This window comes from Labrus mixtus, chromosome 15 (assembly GCF_963584025.1).
Source record: "Labrus mixtus chromosome 15, fLabMix1.1, whole genome shotgun sequence".
NCBI lineage: Eukaryota > Metazoa > Chordata > Actinopteri > Labriformes > Labridae > Labrus > Labrus mixtus.
Window position 1 is genome coordinate 16,611,735 of NC_083626.1, and position 23,113 is coordinate 16,634,847.

General features: G+C 40.5%; 1 protein-coding gene across 2 annotated transcripts in view; it reads right to left on the reverse strand.

Annotated features, from left to right (window-relative positions):
• The window catches only part of LOC132989273 (ERC protein 2-like), a 145,570-nt gene that overhangs the window by 104,392 nt on the left and 18,065 nt on the right, over positions 1–23,113 (reverse strand). For both annotated transcript variants that reach the window (XM_061056791.1, XM_061056790.1), the window contains exons 6-7: positions 21,228–21,395; positions 8,580–8,747 (exon numbers count right to left, since the gene is read on the reverse strand). In XM_061056791.1, the coding sequence (XP_060912774.1) occupies positions 8,580–8,747; positions 21,228–21,395 (336 nt within the window). The remainder of the gene's footprint in view (positions 1–8,579; positions 8,748–21,227; positions 21,396–23,113) is intronic.

Below are 23,113 nucleotides of genomic sequence, written 5' to 3' on the forward strand. Positions count from 1 at the left end.
TTGTCTTGACTGATAGCCTGGCTGGATCAGCCATCCTCAGGTGCTCACCATTAACCCTGGCTGATTGCTGATAGGAGCAGAGTAGGCCTGGGGGGGGGCTAACACAGGCAGTTTACCGGAATCTCATATGTAACACTGGGCTTATCTGTAACCATGTCTTTCCTCTGTGATTGGTCAGATGGACTCCATTAGGATGAAAGGCATTGGTGGCCTAATCGCTGATCTATCAAAGATCACACACACATACAGGAAGGTCCACATACAGTGAATGTCCGTTCAGAGGACCTCTGAAAAATGCTATTCTTACATTAACATATAATACTAACTTCAAATATATTGCAGTGTATCCTGCAGTGAATGTAGGTCATGTAAGTCTCTCAACATTCATTAATACAGTTACTCGAATCCTCAAGAAGCTTCAAATGGCAGAACACTGACATTTGGGAGGTCAATGCAAATTTTAAATTTTTGGGGTAAGTTCTATCATGTTGTGGAACAACCAAATGTGGTGTTGCATGTCATTTGACATAATTTACCTTTTTTGATGGCTACCAAATACGAGTGTTTTAAGGAAGCAGTTAAGTACTGGAAAAAGAAACGATTGTTGTAAAAAAAAAAAGTTTCTTTATCAACAGTACTTTTGTGTTGACACCAGCACTCAATTAACACTGTGCAAATGCTGAACTAATATTTGCTTTCTATCAACAAGCAGCACTTCCCCTCTCTATCCATCTGCATCAGACTCAAAAGTGCCAGTGTTTTTTTTCGGGGCAGTTCATAAAACTAGGGAGGAGGGAGAGAAAAGAGAGAGCAAAGTCTCTGATGGATTTTTGCACAAGCTTACAGGGCTACAGTAGATTGTAGAAATGAATACAACAATAACAGAAGACAGTCATTAGACTCTATGCATCTTCTGATTCCACAAGGGACATGAACATTGAGTGTATTTCATCGAAACTAAAGGCTCCTAAAATTAGGAAAAATGGTCAGACTAAAGAGCAATTGCTCCACAGAGAAAGACATCAAAGCAGAGGGAGAGGAAAGAGAGGAAATGTAGAAGGCCAGAGAACATCTCTATTTTTCTCTGTATCACTCTCGCTCGACTTTTCCCACAATCAAAGGGCCCAGCCGTGCCGATGAGACTGGGCCAGGCCAAGCGATGACACCCAGCCAGAGCAAGTGTTGAAAGAGTGTGGCGGAGGGAGCACTGACACAGAGCTCGGCCCCCCTGAGAAAGGACCTGTGAGACACTATCATAACTAACAGAGATCCTTGTGTACAGGACATCCTTCTGTTAAGACACACACACATACACACACACACACACAAATGCCAAATGTAGCCCAAGCAGTTGTAATTGAATCTCTCTGTCTGTGGTTACTATAGGAAGGGAACCTGATAGGGGATACTATACTGCTACACAGCAAGCCTTCTTTTTCAAAGCATGAATATGGATTGAGACGACCACGATGTTTGAACATGAATAACACATGTATGCCAAAACCACACCACAACCGGCGCTGCACGGCTACCTCCCACACCCCTTCCCTCCCAGTTGAAGAAAAAAAAACACATGGGGCCAAAAATTAAAAAAACTAAATAAATAAATGCATCATTATGCATTGGTCACGGTCTCGTAGACCCACGTCTCTAACAGAGCAGCAACTGTGTTATGGTACGTAAGACCGAAAATATCTGCACTAACATATCATATGCATTTTTCTCTTTACATTTTAAAGGCCAGCTCCTCATTATTTTTAGTCAAATTCAGCCTCTTCATATTAGGATCAATGTAAGGCTCAATTTATAGAAATGACATCATGGTACCATGCAATAAGTCATGTTGAGAGTCCATGAAGAGGCCCAAAGGAAGAGGTCATCTTTATACAGAAATAAGAGCTACCATTATACCGCAATTCAGCAAAGTCTCAGAAGCGATTCATTATTATAATTGTATTACATGGCTATGTTAAATACTTGGTTTTGATTGGCCAATTACCCAAAACAATAGTCTGATATTTCTCGACAGATCACCATCAGAATAATTCACCGTTGCTAAGAAAAGCAGGCGGTTGCTAGGGATGCCAGTCATAGACTCTGGACAAATAAAAAATGTAGGCATATCAATCTGTGGAAAGACTGAGTCTGGTTAATTGGTGTGTTTACTGTGTGAGAAAAAAGAAAGAGGGGATAACAACAAAGCAAAGAGGTTGAAGACGAAATAAACTGTACGCTATGATAGAGGAAAACTACAAAGCTGTTTTAAAGACTGGATGAGAAAATGTGAACAACCTCTGAAAGTGATGAGGGAGAAAAACTAATTCAGCTGCTGTGCTGAGTCATGCCAATCTATTCATGTTCTCATTCAAAGGGTCTCACTATTCACCATCTGTAGTATAAAAGCTAGGTTGGCTTATTTTATGAAGGCTAAAGACTAGAGTTAACAATCACTACCGATGCAGCTCTAACTGCAGATTCAAACAGACTGTTTTTTTAATTGTAGAACGACTGACACACCCTGTCAGGGTTTCATTCTGAGTCTATAAATGTGCGAGAGCAAGAATGTTTTTGACAGTTTGTATTTGAGCCGTGAGACAATATATATGAGAAAACTGGAATACACAAGAGATCTGACTTCACCTTCTGGCTGTGGAAGATTTTAAAGGAAACTTTATTGACAATTGTCAATGCTCCGTCCCCTTTAAACAGGCATACTGTGAGCACTCAGATCATGCTTGATAATTGACCACAAACCGTAGCACACCGTGTGAGCACAAAGTTCATGAGCTCTGGTTGTAAATTGAAAATAATTCACTAATTTATAAAAATGTACAGTGTAAGCCAACACCATGTCCTAACGGTGTTCGCTTACCGCAAGCGTCCATACTGCATCCATTAAATATTTAATATCCTGCTCTGTGAGTTTCCCCTTGCAAACAATATGACATCTAGTGCTTTTGTATTGAACTTGGACAAACATAAGTGTGGTGCTTTGTATTGACGAGCTGTTGACTGAAATCACAACACTCAGATAACACTCGTTTTTTCTCCCGTGTTGTCGTCAAAGCTCAACATTTCAATCACAGATGTAGATTATTTATCTCCCCTTTGTACAACAAGCTAACAAGCTCTGTTGAGGGAGAAGTGCCAGGGCTTTGTAGAGCGCCCTCCGCCCTCGTTCCTCGTCTGTCTAAGCGAGCGACAGAGAGGAAAATAGAAACAGGGCTTCAGGATAAAAACGGTGTGCCGTGTCGTGCTGCGTTGCTCACAGGCAGTTAGGACACTCCAATAGGGAACAATTGAATTAGGCTGATTTTGTTGCTGACACCTTCGCATTTAGTGCTGTTAGGACAGGTTGTATGACTCTGATGTAGGCCATGAGCCGAAACGCGTTGGTCTAAATTGATAATAAAGTTGATCTTCTTACTACAAGTGTTGCTGGAGCATTTTGACCTCTTCTAAGCCTTTCACTCTTCATGCACCTTGTCAGTTGGTGAAGTTTGTGCCAGAAAATCCTCTTCTACTACAGGACAGACTGTAAGGCCTTCCATAAAAAAGATGACTTTGACAAGACTTAAAAAACAATGACGTATGAAACTCTCTCACTGCTATACACAGTTTAGACACATAACAGGCTTTAGGATTAAAATGACATAATGTTACCGTTACCAAAAAGTGATCAGATCACTGTAATTTGTGTGACACAGGAAGTAAGGCACAGGTGGAATAATGTGTTTTTAAGTGACAAATTATTAAATATATAAAAACAAATCAATGCATATGAGAACGTACAGTAAAAAACAATCCAAGAGAAAATCTTAGCCACTCAAAACATCCAAAACAACCCAGAGTCTGAGCAGAAAGGTATGATTCATATTCAAATATTATATAACTGCAACATGAACAGGATCTGAAACTACAGTTTGATACAACTAACAGACTTTGTCTTTTTTACATCTTATTTATTTTCAACTTCAGCTTCTTCCATTTTATATTGCAGCCACATAAACATCCATCTGACTGTTTTTGCTTAGTTCTCCAGATGTCAATTCCTCACGACCAGGAAAAGAGCAAGTTTGTACGCACACACATTGACACACACAGGCCGAAAAACACCTAAAGGCAGAAAACCATTCTGACACACCAGTTGACCTGTCATCAACATGTGTCATCATCAGCATCCCTATGGGTGGTGGGGAATTGGACCTGTTTGAAGTGAGGATAGAGAGCTTGTTGTAATAACACAGATGCATCCTCTTAACCCTCAAAGCTGTCCAAGAGGATAACATGTGTGTGTTTGTGTGTATGTCTGTTATAGATATTGACTCTTTCCATCAGTGAGGATTATATACAAGAGATTAATAGGCTCATGAACTGTGTTTAGTTGACTCATTTGGAGCTGATAATTTCATTTGCAAAAGGCCAGCCACTTCATAACCTTTTTTTTTTTTTTTTTTTAGAAAATAAGATTTTCACATCACTTTAAATATCTTCTCTGCTGACCCAAACTCAACTTATCCTCAATCCATCTTTGGAGAGGAATTTATCATGTCAAAAAAGTTATCTGTGTTTAGGATAATGTACCCTTGATATTTAGACACAGGATGTATCAGGGAAAGCTTCATCCTGTCTTGGGAGGACTTCAAACACCCAGGGACTGTAAACAACCTCTTTTACAACGGGAGTACAATGATTAATATGACATAAAACTGGGATAAAAATTTAGTTATGCTTCAAAGTTACACTCCTGTCTTTTCCCTTGTATATAGATTTTTGAATAATTGTGTCCAAGAGCAGGAACATACTCTTAAAGGAAAAGAGGATGGGGCCCTCAATATTATGGTGACTAGGCCAGTTTTCACAGAAGTTTGAAGTGACACTTCAGGCGTTTACATAATTTATTCCCCTCCCCTCTTCCCCGCTGGTCTGCACTCACATCAGTAACATCTTCCCTACCTGAATACACCTGCTTATGTACTCAGTCCGATACTGCAGTATGCACATAGTTGGTTTGCAAATCAGCCAAAAAAACTGAAATAAGAAGAAGCAAACATGGCAACCACTTGCGAACTGTATCCATTCTGCTAACTGTGGATGTTTTCGTAACACAGTTTCGTTCCTTCCTACGTCCACATCTGCTGTTCAGCTCAGAGGATGAAATGTGCAAGTGCTGCATGAATACAACAATTTTTAGAGCATCAGGAGCCATTTGGAATTACATCATAAAGTCCACTTCCTTTGTTTGAGCACGGTTGCATTCACAGCTCCCACGGACCGTTCCCGGGTACACATGAATCTTGCCCCAGACCACCTCTTCAAGTGGACATGTCACTAGTGATAAACCACCCTTAGGTTATGAGTTGTGTCCAGACAAGACAATACTTATTAAAAATAAGTATTGTCTTGTCTGGAGGTTTCTGGTAATGCAAATAGTTTTGAGTCTTGATCCAACAGAGATGACAGGAATTTCATTTTATAGTCCAATGAGCAAAATAAAAAATAATTAAGAAAATCCATGTGAGAGTGCAGAGTATGTGTTGAATTAAGCGTTATATACTTTTGTTTTACACACTATTGGATGATGCATGTTTTTTCATTTTGAAAGTACTATTCATACAAGTCCTGTACAAGCGTACAATATGTAGTTTTTTCAACCTATCAAGCAAATAAACAAGAGTTTGGATGAAGTGACCAAAATGCTTATCAGCCTCACGGAGACTTGATTCCTGTGGACAGCCAGGAATACTATCAACTCTCCTATGAGGAAAGCCAATGGGAGAATGGCAGAGTATGTGTTGAATTAAGCATTATATACTTTTGTTTTACACACTATTGGATGATGTATGTTTTTTCGTTTTTACAATGTTACAATGTTACAATTCATTTAGCAAAAGTGACGTACATCAGAGAGTAAGTACAACACTAATCCATTCATACAACGCCACCGAAGCCGCAGTAGCAATGCGGGGTTAAGTGTCTTGCCCAAGGACACATCGGACAGGTTTTCTGTGTCTCTCTTTCGCCAGCAGTTATAAAATACTACACCTAGAAAGTTAACCAACTTCAAGCTGCATTCCTGCTCTTTCACTGCAGGTTTTAGCTTCTGGGGACTGGTGCAAAATAGAAAATTTGGAAAAACCATCAGATTGTGGTCATTGTGTGCAGAGACATGCAACGCCTCTGGGTTCCAACTGTAATTTTAAAATATTTTTAAATAGAACTTCTTCTTTTATTCATTCATATACACAAATTGCATGAACAGTGTCATTGCAGTAAATGAAAACATAAACTGCCTGTTTATTTCAAGTAAAGATACCGCATAATGGTGTGGACCATATTCCAAATATTCAGCACATGATTTAAAAAAAGAAAATCTTACATTGAGAATGAGGAAGAGGGCTTTAGCGATTGGAAGCAAAATCATATTAAAGGTGAATCATGTGTCTGAGAAAGAAAGAAAAAGCGGGAGAAACATCCATCCACTTTTCCCGTTCGGGGTCGCGGGGTGCTGAAGCGAATCCCAGCTATCATTGGGCAAGAGGCAGGGTACACCCCTCAACCACAGGGCTGACACATAGAGACAGACAACCAGCCACACTCACATTCAACCAGGAACCTCCGAGCCATGAGGCAACAGCGCTACCCACTGCACCACCGTGCAGCCAGGGGGAAGACATATAAAAACAAAGAGAAACCAATGATCAACTAAATGGCAGGCAGCACACACCACATATTTGCTGGGTCCTCATCCAGCCTAATATCTCTTTGCTCCGGCAGTTAGAGGAGTGTCGACTGAGGCCTGCAGTACAATAGCACAACTGCACACAGCAATGAATAACAGAATCTCATATGAAAAAAACACAGAAAAAGTGATGAGTAGTTTAAACTCGAAAAGGTGCATCCAATTTGAAGTGGGAGTGTAAATCATGACGTTTTTGGCCATGAAATTAAATGAAAGCTCAAATTGAATATGGATGAGGTGTTAATGAGCAGAGGAACCCAATTCATCTGCTGAGAAAAAAAAACATATTATTTGGCTAAAAAAAGAGTTATAAAAAGGACCCAAGGGAGTGCATATAAAGGTCATATTTAAACTTGTCCCACAGGAACAAATGGAGGTCGCACAAACATAATAATGTTTTTAACATATTCTTGCACGCACATGCAAATAGTGATGGCAGTGTCTGTGACCTTTAGAGCCCATCTCTCATCAAACTCAGCAAAGGGGAGGGTGGGAGGAGAGAATGGGAGATCTAATTTGAGGACATAAGAGGAAACAAGGAAGTTCAGAGGGGACCTTTATGTGTATGTAATTGGTCTATGGAGGAATAACCAACATGAACACCACAGGTGGCCACAGGCTCTGTCTAAATGGCAAACCTTATAAAAGGTTAGCCATTTAGAAGTCCTCTGAGACATGCAGTGAAAGTGTGTATTTGTGTGTGAGAGCGCAAGTGTATATGTATGCGTGCATTCATACACAGTATATCTTTTATTTTAAACAGAAAGGTTTGAAGGTTTCTGTTAGTAATGTGATCGTCAATGAGTAACACTTCTAACTCTTCACTCACTCAATGACTCAAAAAACACTCTTACTTTCTGATTCCAATGCCAGGAACATGATTATGTGGGTACAACCAGAAGAGGAATACATTTTCCAATATAGATGGTTAGAAGAAAATGTCTCCTCCTGACAGTCTACAAAGCTGTCACTGATCACATTCTGTTACTTCTGTTCCACGCAGAAGGGATTTTACACCATAAACAGAAACTGTTGAAAGTCGCATGCAATTAGAGGGATTAGTGGAAGAAGCAAATAAAAATAATTTTAAATCTGAGTATTATAAAAAGAAAGCCAATATGGGTGACTATAAGTGAGAATGTCAATGTCGTTGGAAAAACAAGAACAACAACAGATGAAATTAAGAGAAGGAGGCCAAGAACAAAAGAAAAATGGGCTTATGATAAAACGTTGGCATAATATAGGACCTCTTCTCTTCCCTCCATCTTTTTAAGATTGATTATCATACATTGCACAGGAGGTGCGAGCTGTGTCCTCTAGAAGTGGGAAAAATAATCGATTTATGTAAGAATCGAGATTCTTCTCTTCTAAGATTTAACATTGAGTCATAACTTCCAAAAATCGATTTTTTTATTTATTTTTATTTATTTAACTTTTTGGGCTAATCAGTCACTCCCTGCTAAGTGCTAAAGCTAGCTATTTAACTCAGTAGAATGCCAAATAGAGCAACAAGAAATTCCGCCAGTCTCACAGATGACTGTGAGTCATCCATGGATCAATGAATCTAGAATCGTTTGGAATCGAAATTTGATTCTGAATTGAATCGTGACCCCAAGAATCAAAATCGAATCGAATCATGAGACACCCAAAGATTCCCAACCCTAGTGTCCTCCATGGCACGGCGCTCAGGCATGACACTTTGGCCATTGTCACACACACCAGACTTCTGTGTGTAGATGTATTTCTGACTTACAAGGAAAAAGTCTGATATGTCCTACAAGTCTGGCTACATTCAATGCACCACATACATATACTGTACGGTGCTTTATTCACTTACCTTCTTCTGCAGGACATTAACCTTCCTCTCCTTGACATCCAGCATGTCCTTCATGTCTCTGATCTCTCCTGTGAGCGTGCTCTTTTCGTCAGTCAGGTCCTGCAGCTGTTTGGTCTTCTTGGTCAGAAACTGCTCCTTCTCTTCAAGTCGCACACGCAGAGCATCTACCTAAAGAGAACAAGAAGAGGTGTAGACAAGCAGATAACAAGTCAGACAGAACAAGGACTAATTAAGCGCTACAACGACATATAGACTGAGATCGCAAGGGAGCTTTTGTACAAAACATTCTTATGCTAATTGACAGATAGGAAAGACAACCTTAGCGCAAAGGGAGCCAGATTTACTGAAATGTGAAAAGACAGAAAATCAGAAACACTTACATGAAAATACAAAAAGAAACACACAAAAAGGATTATTAGAGCTCACATCATGCTCATGTATTTCCCAATTCTCAGTCAGGTGGCCCACATCATATTATTCAGCACTGGAACTGACATTTCTTAACACATTCACTTGTTGACATTTGGAAGTAGTAAAAGTTCAGCGTTGTCCTACTGTCCATGACATGAACCACAGTGGACTGCCGCAGTAAAAGTGTGTGTGTGTGTGCGTGTGTGTGCGTGTGTGTGTGTGTGATAGAAGGAGCCTGGAGCCTGTCCCATCAGTTGTTATTGAGAGTGCTGTATGATTTGGTCAGCACTGCCATAGATCACGCTGCTCACACACTTCTCCCTCACATTAAAAATCAATTTCTGTCTCTGGCTGTGAGCAATGAGATGAGTGAGATCCCAGCTTACTCCAGAACTTATTGGACAAGCAAAAGTGTTCTGCTTCAACGCCTTCAGTCTCACACACACACAAACACCTGCACACACAAAAAACACACACACACACACTCTCTCAGCTGGCTGTCATTATCAGCCTATGTGCTCGCTATGTTGCTCTTCAACACCTGATTACATTTCCAGCCCTTTTTGCCATGAGTGAACCCATATGAACTATAGTTGGAGGTTTGCGTGTGGGTTGTATGTAATTCAAGAGACAAATACAGACTGTAGATAAAAGGACGCCAGGAGGGAGGCCTTGTAAACAGTCATTTTAACAAGCGTTACTTGAGGTGACTGTGTGAAAAAACGTTCGGACCAGGCTCTGTCGTTCTCGCCTTCTCATCTCTCAACTAATTCACAGGATGCCTCACAAAAAACAGAGAAAGCGGAGGGGAAATTAACTGAGTCCATAAACTTTAGTGCTGTAGCTGAGCTTCATTCTGAGGTGCTTCTACTCAATTTTGTGCTTCTTATTATCTTATTCTTAGATATTATTAGCTTTTTATTATGCTATCATATTTTCAACTCCTTTTTATCTACAGAGGACTTTTGAAATGGAATGTAAGGACTTTTTAGTCATAGTAAAAGTATAAAATACAGATCATTAAGCCATGCATGGCTCTGATATTTTAATTCTTCCTAATTATTAATGAAAATGTTGAGCATTCTGTGAAAAATGTTTGTTGTTTTTCTAGAATAAGAGTGTCAATAGAGGGAGGAAATCGTAATTGGTCTATGATATCCATCCATCCATTATCTATACCGCTTTCTCCTGTTCGGGGTCGCGGGGGGCTAGAGCCGATCCCAGCTGCCATTGGGCGAGAGACGGGGTACACCCTGGACTGTTCACCAGTCAATCACAGGGCTCACAAATAGAGACACACAACCAGCCACACTCACATTCAAACCTACCGGCAACTTTAGAGTCACCAATTGACCTAATGCAGGTCTTTGGTCTGTAGGAGGAAGCCCACAGAGAACTCATGCATGCAAGGGGAACATTCAAACTCCATACAGAGAGGCCCAGTCCGACTGGGATTCAAACCAGGGACCTCCTCGCTGTGAGGTGTCAGCGCTAACAAGTGCACCATCGTGCAGCCCTTGTTTTATGATAATGATCTATAATTCAAAAACAAACTTTAGCTCATGGTAAGTTGACTTCTTCCAACACTTGAGTAAGAAAAAGCAACAAGCTAGCAGCCTTGCGCTAACATGACAACAGATTGATAACAGACACTACTGAAAACACAATTGATAGGAATGGATTTGTTGTTTGTTCCACTGTTCAGTTAGTTAGTGTAAAATGAGAATGCAGAGTGCAAGCCATGGACACACAGAGGAATCCTCTCAAGCAAAGACATTAGAAGCAGGCCAGGACCCCCAGGTGTAAGATGGTGAAGTATTTATCTCATATTGCACCTCTGGCAGAAAACCAGTGTAATACTGAGCCCTGCTCTGTCCTCCACACTCCACACTGGACACACACACACATTCAAACTGGTGACACCACTAATCCTCTGAGAGTACTGTATGTTAATACATGCATATCATCCTGATCCATGTGATGTTACGTGAGTGCATGTGCGTGTGTGTTTGCAACTGTTGGTATTAGACATTAAAGGGGGAAAGAGAGACATACACCCCCCCTCCCCTTAACCCCACCTGGCAAGGACCAATTTAGCAAGAATGTAGCAGAGAGGCCTAACAGGAAATCCCTGCTGTCTCACCTGCACTGGCCCACTAAGCTGTGATAGTACAGTACAGACGCCCTGCTAATACCCACTTAAAGCACTCAGTGCTGCTACACAGAGAACATGCAAAGATGAAAGGGTGAAGGAGCAACAGAGGAAAGCAAAGAGAGAGATAAATAAAAGTTGGATACAGGTGTAAGCATTTTTTACATATTCAGCCACTGCTCCCCCACTAGAAACTACTGCTAAATCATCACATCTGTAACAGGAAATACTGTATGACTTTATCAGCAGGCACACATGCTGAGATGACAGACAGCGAACAAGTCAAGGTGATTAACCTCTTGCTTCTCCTTCAATTTCCTCTCCAATTTTCCCTTCCCTCTAGAGCCGGTCTACTAAAGTCGTCTTCCAGGGACTCCTCTCTCTCACCCTACGACGAATATCTTTCTTTCAACACTCCTTCCTTCCAGCCACGCTCCAAACTCAACAGGAGTTTTCCTATTACCGTTTAAAGGTGTAGGTCCTGCAGTGAGACAAAGTGACATGTCGTTTTGAGTAATCCCTCAGGTCCTACAGCCAGGTTGTCTTTGGGACAGGCCCATATTCCATACTCGGTAGGATAGTGGATTTGTGTTTCCATGTGAGAGCCTCAATATGTAAAACAGGAAGAAAAAAGAGGCCTATGTTTTTCAGACAAACTCAGGTTCTCATTCTGACTTCATTCTGTTTTGCTATCACAAAGTTTCTTTTGTTCAGAGTTTGAGAAAAAGAGAAATTAAGTGACAGGTGAAGGGAAGAAGTAGAGGGGCCCTCTAACATCCAGTCCAGCCCAGCTCAAATCCAAAGGGGACATTTGAGATTGCACTGAGGAGTTTCTTTGATTAGATGAATTACAAACACATTTTTATCACAAAATCTTCCCCCTAGACTCCACTTAAGCTTTCCAGCCTGTCACTCAACACGTATGGTTTTTTAAAATGACCTTGAAATGTTTTCAAGTTTCTGTGGTTGCATAGCTTAAATTCTTTGGAGTTTCGTTAAGCAAATACAGCCACAATATTTAAAAAAAACAATCTAAAGAGTGCATACAACAGCTTTTTTCTTGCACACATGTATCTACCTACTCTTAAACATACAACCATGCACACACATGCATAAACACACACACCCATCCTCCTTGATTTCTTCCCACATGCTCGCAATGACAGCCAAATGTGGATTCTGGACACTGGTTAGCAAAGTTAAACAGAGGCTTTGAGAAAACAACTTCTCTGTTTGTCCTCACCTCCCTTTTTCCTGCCTCACATTTCATCATAAAAGTTTTTCTGGCAGGCGAATCTGCAAAGGTATCAGGCCCAGCGTCGGCTCTGGGCCGCAATAAACAACACGGGGACTATAAACGGCCGAACCAGAGATGATTTGGAGACCACAGCAAAGGACAAGGTGCACAAAAATACTTGCATACTCACACACTAACAATTGAACCATCACTCATTAAGTTGGGTCATAGTTTGACCACAAAAAACATTCCTAAACAACTTCTCGCTGGAGCTCTATCTGACCTTCGGATATCAACAGATTTACACACACACCAACATCTTTACTCATTTTCTGTGTTTCTGTTCAAACAAGAATTTCACTTGAATGCATGCATATTGTGTGTGTGTGTGCGTGTGTGTGTGTGTGTGTGCGCGTGTGTGTGTGTGTGTGTGTGTGTGTGTGTTTGTGTACACAGGTGCAAGGGGAAGTTGTAGTGTCAAACGGAAGAATGAAGTACCTCAGTGCACAAACACATAGACACACTTACACAGTATAAATATGCACAAACACACACACAACATTTCCACTCCATCTGAGCTGGCCATCCCAGACATGACGACACTGGGGCTGATCTGTGCGGAAATGAGGGTTGTTCCCTGACCCGGGTTTTATGTTGGTTGTCATTTGAGGTGTGTGTCATCAAAGGATAAGGCAACAGTCAGAGCTCTGATCAAGAGTCACATCATGGATGGATCACCTTAGGGCTGAGTGGGGATAACAAGCAGATGTAAACTGCCTCACAGCAGGGACTGCAAGGTGGAGACGGGGGCACAGTCCCATTGTCGACTCTAACATCTGCGGATGAAACCTCAGCAACACAGCTGTCTGCCCACAGGCTACAGAGGGACCATGGGAAAGCACAGACACAAAAAAAGGACAAACACAGGCACTCACACAAACTCCCAAGATACACTAACAAAAGGGTCTTTGTCAACAGAATGAATGAATGTTTTCTGCCAAAGCATGAAAGTCAATCATGCCATGCATTTGGTATTGTACCAGAGGATGGATATATGAGACAAAGAGTAGGGGACTCACCCTGAGTACCATCAAACTAACCCTCACTGCGCACAGCTGGCTCAATCCAACTATCGCCCTCCATCCATCATCATTACCTCCTCAGGCAGAGATGGACACACACAAATACAGAAGATACACATACATAAAACACACACGCAGATGTAAAGGAAGAGAAGCTACAGGCGTTCCCCCTCATTAACACTTGCTCCGTCTTTGATTATTTTTCCTGATCATTTCCAGCACCGCACGCCAGTTGCTACATCCTGTTTCCAGGGAATCCATTTCCTGTCAAACCGCACAGAACAGTCACTATGGCAAACATGTGGTCTGCAGTGTACAGTAGATCTGGTCTAATCTTGATTTGTGCTCAATCAAAAGTCAAACAGTTTCTTGTTCCTCATTCTGTTTATCTGTCTTTACACCATTGTGATTGTTTAGTTGTGAAAGTGTCTACTTTTACCAAAAACAAGAACTATGAATGAATGAGATCATCATTTATATGTATTAAAACACAACTGATGCATCCTTATACTGTTGTGGGGTCACATTATAAATTAATCTCAATGACAATTGCATAAACTGTCATCCACCTATGAAGGTGTTGCTGACAGCTCCAGAAATTTTAAAGCAACTAAGTTTTTTTTCAAACTTTTGTCCGAGCTCAGTAAAAAACCTTCAATCTGACAATCATGTTGTAGTATTGAAAAGGTTCTGTTGCGTGTCTTCCTGTCACTTCACCTGAAAAACATTGACAATCCCCGGGGGACGGACTATTTTTGCCAAAATCAATATGACTAAACGCATGGATAAATACGCTGCTAGCTGATTTCTAATTTTAAATCATTCAATATAAAGTAAATGTATGCATAGGGATTAACAGCCACAATTCTGAACAAGTCAGAAAACATGATGTTATCCTTACAACATATTACAAAAATATCTCCTTCAAATATGAATGTTTTTGGCGTTCACTAATGAAGAATTGATAAGACTGCAGGTTACAGCGAAAAAACTCATTATTTCTGAACTTTCAAAATGCTAATTGGCATATGAAAATAATGAAAACATACAATAGCAATGGAGAAAAGAAAAGTATAAAAGCCTATATAACAAGTGACACTGTAAGTATTAATCCAATGCAGGCAACTCTTAGCAACAATAATTATATTATAAATGTAAATGTCTGTGTAATTACTCACGTATACATTTTAAACATTGCTATTCAAAGCTCTAATATAGCAAACTGTTTTGCAGAATGTCTGATCTGACACTGGTGCTATCTGTGATCAGTGAATTAACAATACAGAGTACAGTGAGCACAGAGAGAGAGAGACGGAGGGAGAGACTTTACCAGTCTGGTTTTTTGCTGGCAGAGAAAGTAAAACTTACAGTAGCTCTCTCTTTTAGATTCAAAACTCAGCTTAAACTCAGCTCAAACTTAGCTGCAGAGCCCAGTGCTAATGGAAAAGCATTTGGTTTTTTATCCACTAAACTTTGTAGATTTTGTATTCTTCTTTATATGAAATACCAAGGGTAAATAATATCAGCCTGAGCCCTCAGTAAGTGGGGTTGAAAACTTTTCCGCTGTATTCTTGTGGCAAGTTTCAGTGAGAGTATTTTTGCACGTGTGTGTGTGTGTGTGTGTGTGTGTGTGTGTGTGTGTGTGTGTGTGTGTGTGTGTGTGTGTGTCTATATGTACATGAAATTAGCGGTCAGCGGTCTGAGGAAAGCAGTCTGACCCTAAGCAGAGAGAGAAGGTCAGAACTAAAAGAAAGGAAAGTATTGTTTCTGGCTTTCCCTATCAGCACCTCACTGCGTACTGGTTAACCAGCTGCTGACTGACAACAGACCAAGCTTAGCCTTCATTTCTTTTGTGTGTGTTTGTTTAGTTTCAAAACTTGCAAAAATAGAAAACTTGAAAACAAAGAGACTAAATACACCCACACACTGTCCAAAAACCTTCATGCAGGATAAATTACAACACAAAAAATGAAAATTGTTTACCTTTAACGCAACACATTTTTTGTGCTAATGCTTGCAGCATGTGTATTTGCATAACACTAATGTGCCTGTGTTTTATTTATATATGCAAAAAGTAGCAGGGTGTACAAACATATTTGCCTAATCTCCTGTGTAAACCATTAAATATCTAATCCCCATTCTGACCCCTATAACTTCACTTTATGGCTTTTCCACATGGCCTCCGACGAACTCGCGGGGGCTTTATTTTGGAGCGCTCCTTGTTTGTTCTGGGGGCCCTGACGCTTTGCTGCTCACGCTGTATCCCAAACCACAGCGCCCTGGGAACCAACGTGCACGATGTCAGGTCTGACAGTGGTGACCGTGGTCAGTCCAGTTCAGATGAGTTCGTATCACAACTGGTATGCGCTGGTTAGGACTCATCAATACAGGCAAGGGGCGTGAGTAAGGTTGATAGTTAGTGGTCAGCAGGATGCAACAGGAACTGTTTTAAAAGGTATTATGTCAACTCACCTTTGTCAATTTTTTCATATTCAACCAATTTGGGATAAGAATGGACAGAGAAGAAGAAAAAAAGGCAAGATAATGGGGGCAGATAGAGGCAGATAGTATGAATACAGAGAAAACATGAAAGTTGGGGGCAAAAGGGAAGGAGCCAGAAAGAAAGGGAGTGAGTAAGAACAGCAAAAGGAGAGTGCAGGGAGGAGTGTAACCAGGTTGAGACCACATCTTTCCTCCGCCTCACTACCTATATGAACTATTAATCAGTAAAGAACAAGGAAAGATCAACAAAAATAGTCCAGCAGGGACCACAGCATAACGTACAATCGCATCACTCACTGACAAAAGCCCACAGCCCTCTACATCCATCAAACGTCTCCATTCTCTCACTTCTAACTTCCTCCTGTCGCTCTGTCTTTCCTTCAAAGTTTCCTTCTCCCGCTCCAGATACTTCTTTATTTTCATCTTATTTTGCCTATTCATCACTGTCATAATGGTTAATGTTAGCAAGTCCTTTTTGAGTCATTTATATCTTCTTCAAGTCATTACACCTTAACCTCAAAATCAAAACTCAGCGGAGGTCTTCTGGCAGACTCACTGCAAATGCTGGTGATGAAAGAGAGCATGAGATGTTTGAGGTCACATCTGAGAGACTTAAACTGAAAAACCGCAGAACGTTCTGTGTAAACACAGACATGTTGCCACATGGCGAAGCGTGTATCAAAGACGTGCTGCTACCAACACTTCTGTTGGCATTAAGAGAGGAATAAATATCAAATGTTAAACTTCAGGGTTATTTATGTGGCTGATTCCAGACTTTGACATAATCACCTTGGACCTATTACCGGCCTGGATACTTCCTGTGTGAGCAAGTGGTCACATGCAAAGTGCTCTCTTAGAGAGATGAATATATTAATCAAAGCATTTCGACCTTCACAAAATAAAAGCCTTTACTAATTTGAGCCAAAGACATTAAATCCAAAGTGATTTGTTGCATCAAAAATAGAAATTAATGAGTCATTATGTGACTCTCATGAATTTAGGGTTACCACTGGAGGGAAGAGCAGACACAGTAATAACAGGTCGCACAAAGAATGCCAAGAAATTATTTATGTAGGCATAATGAGAGAAATAAGCTGCCAAAGTCATATTTATACCATCAATCAATGTTTAAATTAAGTTTGTTGTGAAAGTTCCATAAGCCAAAATATATAATTTATGTATATTGATTGAATTATTTCTGAATGTTTTACTTTTTTTTAACATGTTAATGTTCTACTTCATTCCTATTATGGGTTCTTTTTTTCTAGTTATTTTGTATTTGTTGTTTGTACTCCTTAATATGCAACCATGATCTTAAAGCAGTCAAATCTGAAGTAAGATGTAACTTTGTCCAACATCCACAAATCAGTTCAGATTACACTCCAACCCATGAACAGTAAATATATATTAGTAGCTGTGCACCTTTAATCTCAGAGACCAAGAGAAGCTCATCTTAAGCCCTGTTTCCGGCTCAGGTTCGTTTGGTACAGTACACATGTATTGGCGTTTCCACTGTCAAAAGTTGGGAGGGGTTCCTAAATAACTGATCCGTACCATCCTACTTTTATAGAACCCTTCCGTTGGGATGTCAAACATATCGATCCGACCCTAAAGGTTGGAGCTAGACACATTGCAGTTCGTTGATTGGCCGAAATAATCTTCCCTTCTTGCGTGACAGCAGTAATAAAGGACAAACACAAAATATACCATGTTCAAATATCCTGCAGATTTGGAGAGGGTCCATTGAAGGCTGTTTTTGTTCTTTGCCTCGGAGATGCAGACCTTCCAAGGAATCATTGATCTTTGTTTAATGTGTCATGTTCTTCTTCTCTGTTGAATTTATTGGCTGTCTATATTGCGTGCCCAGTGATTTAGTGATGTGTAAGGGTATGGTTGGCTGTGGAAAAGCAAGCAAGTCCAGGGTTTACTGTACCAAACTGTACCAAACCGGACCGCTTGGTGGAAACGGGGCTAAATAAACAGGCCCAAATATTTTAACGCAGTCCGACCTGACCTCTTTGAAAGATCCAAAACTCTCAAAGGAAATGTTACATAGTCAAAGCACATGCCAGCAAGCCTATTTTCCTCTGGGGTTGTGGCCTGTTCCTCATTCTCTGGCTGGTTAAATATGCAGGAAGGTCTCTGATAGGTTACCTGATCTACCAGAGTATAGTTACAGCCCTGCTTTGTCCTGATCAGGGGCTAGAAAGACACATACTGTATTAAAGGATTAGGTTTCCGCAGACATGAGCAGCGGTAGAAGAGTCACAATTCTCATACACAAGGCTACACTCATTATTTTCCACAATTTCCAGTTATCTGAAGACATATTCACTAAGGCCCATTTGGAAGCTGTCCTTAACTTTGACTGACAAATAAATACACTTCCATTTTTTCGTTCCCACTCTCACAGTGCCTGCTCTGTTCAGCCCTCTCTTGGTCCTATCCTGATGTGAATTGCTTTTAGAGACAAGTGTCTATGAGACGAAGCTGCTCCCCATGTCTGGGAGAAACCAGCCTGTCTCTGTGGGATTGGACTACTGACAAAATAACTGGCGTTTGTAATGCCTCCAATCTGGCACACATTCATGTCTTTGTAGAAAAGTACGATGGTCAACTGTTCATTGTGGAAGCAGAGGGAAATCTGGGTATAACTGAGATGTAGGAACAGTGAATCAAACTGCCAAGTGCTATGAAATTATAATATGACTGAGTTGTGAAGGATGATCCTTTGAGAATGGTTGTGCATCCTGGCTAGATGACTGACTGTCACCAAAGGAATGCAGGGCCAATGGTTGCCTAAAGCACACTCAATATCTTTAATCATCCTCTGGTTTGCCCACTTAGTCCGGGAAACCCTAGCCTTTTCTAAGAGAGGGAAACTGCAACTTCAAAAGCAGGAACAAAAATACACAAGACCAGAGATGAGAGTCCAGCAATCAGGACTGACAGCGTACCTGTTCTTGTATGTATTATTGTCTGTGTGAGGCAGTGTGTGTTTATTGTAATCTAGACATGTCAGATCTGATTACAGCCCGCTGCAGTGTCCTATGAGAGAGGAGAAGGATACAGGCTACCTATCACTGAGGTGAATACTGTCCGCATTATAGTTGCCTATTAACCTCCCCTTGCACATGCATTGCTTTGTAATCATGCACAAATATACACATATCTGTGTCACATAAACACACACCACCTGCCAACAAGAAGGCATCAGTCTCTTGATAATTAGTAGAGTCACTGGCTCATGCAACTAAAATGTTACTTTAAACAAACAAGAATTATATGTAGACTGAGAACAGATAGTCTCACTTCATTTGCTGACCCTGTTAGCCCATGTCGATGATGACCCCTATGTCCAGACTAGTTTATAGTATAATAATGGTGACTAGAGATAGGCTCCAGTTAAGCCTTGTGGATGAGAGACCTTCCTCGAGCTGATGGCATTTGTCGAGCCAGGGTGCAAGCCACCATCACGGCTAACAACAGCTACGAGAGCAGGACAGATGCAGCAGAATTGGCTGTTTGTCAAGTCTGTTTACTGCAGACTTGACAGCTCTCACCACAGAGTCATATGTTACCATCACTTGTCATTTCATTCAGACCTGGGATTTGAAGACCATTGTCCCACAGACACATAGTACTGATGTACGTTTGTTTTTTTTCACAATAAGAAATAAAAAACCAGCAAGTACCAGATTAATTGTTCATCAGGTAATAAGAGTGCGGGAGCATTTAGATTACTGTAAATGCTGTGAATGTTATATGTATTGTAAAAGCACACTGAGTGGTCAGAAGACTAGAATATGGCTATAGAAGTCCATTTATCATTTATCTACGCATTATCTAGTTAAGGAAACTTGTCCGACAGGCAGACAGCAGATGAGCAGAAGAAAGACTCTGCAGGTAACCAGACGTGCTTTAAACTTTAAAAACACTGAGATTGCTAGGGAAAATATTCTGTGGTTTACAGTTGATTCCATTTTCATCGTCAAATTCAATGATTGAATCTTTGTTTTCCGCATTGCAGAAATCATATGGCCCTAAAATAACATACACACATTTAAATCTCAAGTATTTTCAAGTCGTAAGGCTCAAGTCCAAGTCTATCTGTGACTTGAGTCCACACCTCTGTATTTCTTAAATGACATTTCAATTCAGGACACAAACAAAAACTACACACACATAAAAAAACACTTAAAACAAATTCCTTTAAGAATGATGTATTCAGCCAACTGCAAGGGCCAAAATTCTTTGCACATGTACGTACAATTAGGCCTAATTTTGTCCCAAATTGCTTCCTGTAATGATGAGTGGACATAGTTAGCAGGCTGCTTTCAACTGCCTTACACAAAGACATCTAAAGTATCAGTTCCAAGTCTAGAGAGTGATGGAGAAAAATACTAACCCCCCCCTCTCCTGTACCACACACACACACACACAAACACACACACACTCCTCCATTTCTCCACATTCAACCTGCCTCCATCCCTAACAGTGGTGATAAAATCATTAGAACTATGGAGTAGAGAAACTAAAAAGATGTAGACGAAAAGCTGCAAGCACCCTCCTGTCTTCTGTGATACCGACCCGCCCACACGCACAAACCCACTGGTGGACTACAGAAGCCACACGCATCGACATTTTTTCCACCTACCTCGTTAGAAAGAAGGGAAAAAAACAAGGCGGAGAAAGAAAGGATTGTTTGCTCCAGCATAGTTTCTTTCTAAAGTTACGTTATATGAGGTGATTGCACTTGTGTGGTTGCGGTGACCCCTGTCATCTCCTAAGTATCTGCATGTAAACTGGTCACTTATTGTATTTCTCCTGGAACAGCATACATTTATTTTCATCACTGGAAATGTGATAGCATTTCTCGGCTGTCCCTGGACGACAAAATAACTTCTTTTTTTTTTTTATGAATCGGCTAAACACAAAAGCAAGCAAGCAAGCAAGTAAAGGTCAAATAAAGAGGAATACAACAGGAAGCTTTTACACTAAAATATAATCTTTATCCCTGTTAAAACCACAGCAAGCTGAAAAACAGCCTAAACATATTATAACTCTTGGTTTGTGTTATTACTGAGGTGATCTACAGACATCGTCACTGTCAGACAGCCACATCCAGCTGAGGCTGTGTGTATCTTTACAAGTGGTTCCGAGGAAGCTGGAGTTGCTTCCTCAGTGCATCATGGTAAGTGTTTGCATCTGTGCGGGTACATTTTTGTGTGTCTGCAGATTTGTGTATATGTGTGTGTACTGACCTCTGTCTGTAGTGTATTGGCGCGTTGCTCCTTGGCACTGAGCGACTCCTTAAGCACCTCAATGTGTTGCTTGCAGTCCGAGTTCTGATTGGTCAGGGTTTCTAGTTTGGTCTGCAGGGCCTGCATCTCTGTCTCCTTCCTGGTCTGCTCCTGCTTCAGCTGCTCTATCTGACAAGCACAGAATCACAAGCACACATTTGTTATGAAAAACTTTTAGTCATCATTGAGTGAACTGATTGCAGATTGATAAACTTGCAGATAAGAACACTTTTCAAAGAGACACACAAAATTACATTTTTTCAAGCAAACGCACACACACGTATGAACCATATGCAGAACTACTGAAAAAAGCAGCGTCTGTGTTGCATAAGATGAAATAAACTAAACCGTTTTTTTAACACTTTGTTCTCCTTTATCAGCAACTTCAGACGTGTTTCAAAAGCACACATTCTTTTTAATCTAACAAGCACATGCTTTTAAATCAGGGACAGGGCAATGTGGAGGCAATTAATAGCGTGATAGCGATCTTGTTTTTCCGAATCACATACTGTAGATTAGAAGAAAGAAATATTTGTATTCCGATAAGCCAAAGTTTTAATATTTTATTATTCCATAATGTCTAAAAAAATGTACATATTTTTTGAAGACGGAACATTTCTGTAGCCTATATTATTTAAAAGTTTTAACTCTGTGACATTACCCTGTGAAAAGAAATGATACAAAACAATCTTGAATTATCACCCAGCACAACTTTTTCAGTCTGCACTCGGTGGAGAGCCAGGCCCACAGTCTACTCTGTAGACTATCTAAGCCAAACGGCCAAGGGGTCAAAACTACATGCAGGCACACAGCCTTACGGGATGCAGTATGACACTCTCACAGGTTACAGATTGTTTTAAGGTAAGGCAAACAGAGTAGGACAAAAAAAAAACACAAAATAAATCAAAACCACTACCTAACATAGGCTGGGCTTTGTGCTGAGGCTAGCTATAAGCAGAAGATTGTCATCTGTCTACTGTTGCCAAAAATGCACAAAGCTGATTCAGAGAAAGATTTCTTTAAACGACTGAGCAAGGTTCAGCTCATAACAGGGGGAATGCTGACTGGAGCAGTGCTTGACCTATCAACCCCTTATTCATGGAAAGAAAGAGCCAAAGAGAGCAAGGAGAAGAAGGATTGAATAATGCAAAACCAGGAGGCAAAAGCTGCGCTACAGTCACAAGTTGAAATGCTCAGATCAAACTTATGTAAGTCCCAGTACAAATATCTGAGTTTGCCGTGTTACGGCTTATACCGAGTTCCCTCTACATATCAGTGTTGAAAAAGCTGCATGCCCCACACAGCTTTGACAGCATCTGTCTTGACCTAAATATAGCTTCCTTCATTTTGTTAATAGCAATGTAGCAGTTTTGCAGATATTGCAAGCATACATAGAACTTGTTGGCATATCAAACTTGAAATAATTCCTATGTTAAAATGCCCCCACAGTTTGCTAATAATGAATGATGTAGTATGAGCATATAAACACATAGAATGGAAAGGTAAATATCTGCCCTATTGTCACCATCACTTAGCTAGATCTTTAAGTCAGAATCAAGCTGAAATCAAATATCAGTTTGGGATAGAGGAATTGGTATTTAAAAAAAAGACTGTGTTAGACACGTTCAGAAAGGTGAGACTCAAGGGAGACAGTAAGACAGAGAGAAAAGGAAGTCCAAAGATGGGAACATAGTGGAAAAGTTACATCATTAAATGATAAGCACTATAGATAAAAAGTGAAACAAGTGATTTAAAGAATACTGGGTTGGATGAATTCAATAATGAGAGAGGAGAGAGTCTAATGAGAGGGGTACTTCTGCTTGTTCTTTAATCCAGGGCTGTTGAGT